A 4,090-nucleotide genomic window follows, 5' to 3' on the forward strand; every position below is an offset into this window, starting at 1 on the left:
GAGCGAAAACACCTGAAGCTTCACGAGGCTCCAGCAGGGGATGGTGGCGAACCCTGCTGTACTCTTTCACTACAACTTTCTCTCACTCTTACTTCCTGTTTCTGTTGTGCCTGTAATTCAAAGGGTCAGCCTTGTCACATTGTGTCACGCTGAATCTCCCCGAGAACTACGTTAAGGGTACATGTGTCTGTGGAGTGCTCAGCCACTTGCACGTTAATTTCACGAGCAGGCTGTTCCGTTGATCGGATCAACTGGAACCCTCGACGTCGTAAGCGATGGAGTGCCAACAACAATATTTTTAGCTACTTCTAGTCAATGGTTGAGACAATGCCTTAAAGAGTTTAATAAAAAAAAAAATCAACTTGATTTTAAATCTATTATTTACTCTATCACTCTCTATTGCCAAATCACTAAGTTACACAGATATTGACAAATCAATACCAGTCATTAAGCAGGATGTAGGAGGAGACAAACACAAAGACACCCCCACCACACACACACACTATGTGTGAAGGCACATGGCTCAGTGTTTAGAGTGTCAGGCTCACAATCATGAGGTAGTGAGTTCGATTTCCCAGACCAGGTTGTGTGTTGTGTTCTTGAGCAAGACACTTTATTTCATGTTCCTCCATTTTACCCAGCTGTAGAGACGAGTTGCGACATTGCTACCAAGATGTATCAGCCTTTCCCTTGGATAACATCAGTGGAGTGGAGAGGGGAGGCTGGTATGCATGGGCGACTGCTGGTCTTCCATAAACAACCTTGCCCAGACTTGTGCCTCAGAGGGTAACTTTCTAGGTGCAATCCCATGGTCATTCATGATCGAAGGTGGTCCTTACCTTACCTTACTTTGTTTGTTTGTATGTATGTATGTATGTATGTATGTATGTATGCATGCATGTATGTACACACACACACACACACACACACAAATGGACTTCTATACAGTTTCTGTCTACTAAATCCACTCACGAGGCATTGGTTGGCCCAGTGTTATAATAAAAGACCCTTGCCCCAAGGTGCCACACTGTGGGACTGAACCTAAAACTATGTGGTTGTTAAGCAAGCTTCTTAACTACACAGTCATGCCTGTCTTTTTTTTTTAATTAATTTTGTTCGTTGCATTACTTGTAGCTTGCCTAATACACACACACACACACACACACACACACCTCAGATACACTTACACACACACACACACACACACACACACACACACACACCACAGATACACTCACATGCACTTATATATTTCATATTACTTGGTAAAAAAAAAGTAAAAATTTCAATATCACCCACAAAAAAAAAAGAAAAAAAATAATGAAACCGTTAAATTTCATTTTGTAAACGGATACAATATTTGAACTTTCTAGATTCAGTTACTTCCCAGTTGGCAGAGCTGAAACCCAAGCTGGTGAGTGTATATAAAATGGAGGCACCTGTAGCAAGGCCTAGAATCAAGACCTTACAGCTTTAGTAACAAGAATCACATCACATTTAGGTCTGGCAACATGTCTTGAATATTAACCTATCAACTTGCTGGAACATCACCCCATATTAGAGACTGTTCTATTTTGTTTCAGTAGTTCCCTTGCTTTTCAGCAGTTTGGCAAATATGACTTATAGAACAAGTACCAGATTTTTTAAAAAGATAATAAGTACTGGGGCTAATTTCTGTGACTAAAGCCTTCAAGGTAATGCCCCAGCAAAGCCACAGTCCAATAACTAAAACAAATAAATAATAACACCATGCTTTTGCTAACCGTTTTAAGTGTTTATGTAATTTCAAGCAGACATAGACATTCACTGTCCTCCCATCTTTGATCCAGTGGAACAATGAAGCTGTGACAGCGGGAGTGAAAGAGGCCAGCATCAGTGCTCAGCTGGTTCTCGTTTTCAGTTGAGTAGTCTGTAGCAACATCAAATGAAGGGTCTTACTCATGGACATAATGCATTACCCAGTCCAGGAATGAAACCCTATGACCTTATGCTTGAGAACCAAATACCATTAAAAAGAAATGGTTTAAGCCATATGAGTAAAACAGTCAATTCATAGAATTGCAACAAAAAAATTGCACACCTATAAATAGGTAAAACTAAAGATTCCTTATTTTTCTCAGCACAGATGAACCCATTGCAGATTCTTAGGAATTTGCAGTTCAAATCCAGCAACTTAAAGAATTCCCAGCTTAAACTTTACTGTGTAGGAACCAAGTATACTCAGTTCCATGCATGTGCACTTGAGATACAGAACTGGGTTAGCTTGTTTTCGACAGTGGGGCATTTGCCAAAATTCTCCATATTTCACATGACATATTACACACATTTGTTTTTACTGCCCAATAGAAAAGCGGTTGCTAGAAGAGATTTGCATATAATTAGCATGTCAGATCACCAGCAAAAAGTTACTCAGCACAATGAGGGTTAAGATCTCTTCTATCCCTGCTCCAATACAAGTGAAATGAAGTTGTTTTAGCCAAGAATGAAATCCGAGTTGCTGACAAAGCTTGCCGGGATCTTGTCTTCACAGTACAACAGTAATAACCCCCACCTGGGTACAATAGTTATCATTAAATCAACTGGAATTCTGAAAGCTAGACAACAAGAATGCAGCAGTGGCTGTTAAAATAATGCATTAGCTAGATATTCTGCAGTTTCTCAGCTATCTGCAGTTTACTGTTGCATTACAAATAGCATTCCAAGGAATTGCATTGCTGCATATTGACTCAGACGGTGCAGTTTTGTGCAATAAATTATACATTGCGGCTGGAGAGAACAATAAAAACAGTGTATATGTGTTGCTAATGTGCAGTAATGCAAGATAGGTTTCTTTATGACCTTGTTTCATTTCCTAGTAGGAGCTGTTGCACTTTACTTCTACTCTTAGTGGAAAGCAAGCACATTACAACCTTTCTGGTTAGGTCCTTCTCATTGAGTGTGACTTAAATGAAGAGTGTTGAAGAAAACTTGAGGGTGACTGAACCATGGTTTGAGTGAGGGAGTGATTAATAATGGAAAGTCACTAATAAAAATGCATAAAAAAGTTGAAAATGGAGAACAAGAAAAATGTTAACCCAGCCATATTAACAGGATTTTCTGAACATTTTTATGGATTCTTCTGAGCAGGTGTTTGTGTGTGTGTGTGTGTGTGTGTGTGTGTGTATGTATGTATGTATCTGTGTGTCTGTGTTTGTCCCCTCACCATCACTTGGCAACCAATGTTAGTGTGCTTACATCCCCTGTGACTTAGCAGTTCAGCAAAAGAGACCATTAGAATAAGTCCTGGGGTCAATTTGTTCGACTAAAGATGGTGCTCCAGCATGGCTGCAGTCAAATGACTGAAACAAGTAAAAGAATAAGTCCTGGGGTCGATTTACTCGATTAAAAGGCGGTGCTCCAGCATGGCCACAGTCAAATGACTGAAACAAGTGAAAGAGAGTAAACTGGACAAAATGCTTAGAAACAGTTCTTCTGACTTTACATTCTGAGTTCAAGCACCACCAGGGTCAACTTTGCCTTTCATATTTTCGGTGTTGATAAAATAAATACCAGTTGAGCACTGGGGTCAATGTAATCAACTTACTCGCCCCTGAAAATTGCTGGCCTTGAGCCAAAATTTGAAACCAATATTAAACATGTGATTATGAAATAGAGTGGTTGGTGTCAGGAAGAGCATCCAGCTGTAGAAACCATGCCAAAACAGACTAGAGCCTGGTACAGCCCTCCGGCTTGCTGGCCCTTGTCAAATCGTCCACCCATGCCAGCATGGAAAAACAGATGTTAAATGATGATGATGATGATGATGATGATGATGATGATGCTGATGATGATAATGATGAATAGCTCACGTGCATTACTTCAGAGATTACCGATAATAAGTTACATACCTGTGGTGCCCATGGTTATATAGATCCAGCAGAGTTGGGTAGGGGGCATAGTTGTGACGAATTCAAAAAGAACAAAAAAAAAAAAAGAAATCGTTCATAAAATTTCCAGCTTACCTGCAATAAAGTATAAAAAAAAAGAATTATTATTGTTACCATCATTATTGCAATTATTATTATTATTATTATTGTTATTGATGATGATG

General features: G+C 39.5%; 1 protein-coding gene across 2 annotated transcripts in view; it reads right to left on the reverse strand.

The window, feature by feature from the left end:
- The window catches only part of LOC106874620 (atos homolog protein A), a 212,194-nt gene that overhangs the window by 97,455 nt on the left and 110,649 nt on the right, over positions 1-4,090 (reverse strand). Inside the window, exon 3 of one of the 2 annotated variants that reach the window (XM_052970434.1) lies at positions 3,888-4,001. The exons of the other annotated variant lie outside the window; for it this stretch is intronic. Within the exon in view, the coding sequence (XP_052826394.1) occupies positions 3,888-3,936 (49 nt within the window). The 5' untranslated portion in view covers positions 3,937-4,001. The remainder of the gene's footprint in view (positions 1-3,887; positions 4,002-4,090) is intronic. 2 annotated transcript variants of the gene reach the window in all.

This window comes from Octopus bimaculoides, chromosome 9 (genome assembly GCF_001194135.2).
Source record: "Octopus bimaculoides isolate UCB-OBI-ISO-001 chromosome 9, ASM119413v2, whole genome shotgun sequence".
NCBI lineage: Eukaryota > Metazoa > Mollusca > Cephalopoda > Octopoda > Octopodidae > Octopus > Octopus bimaculoides.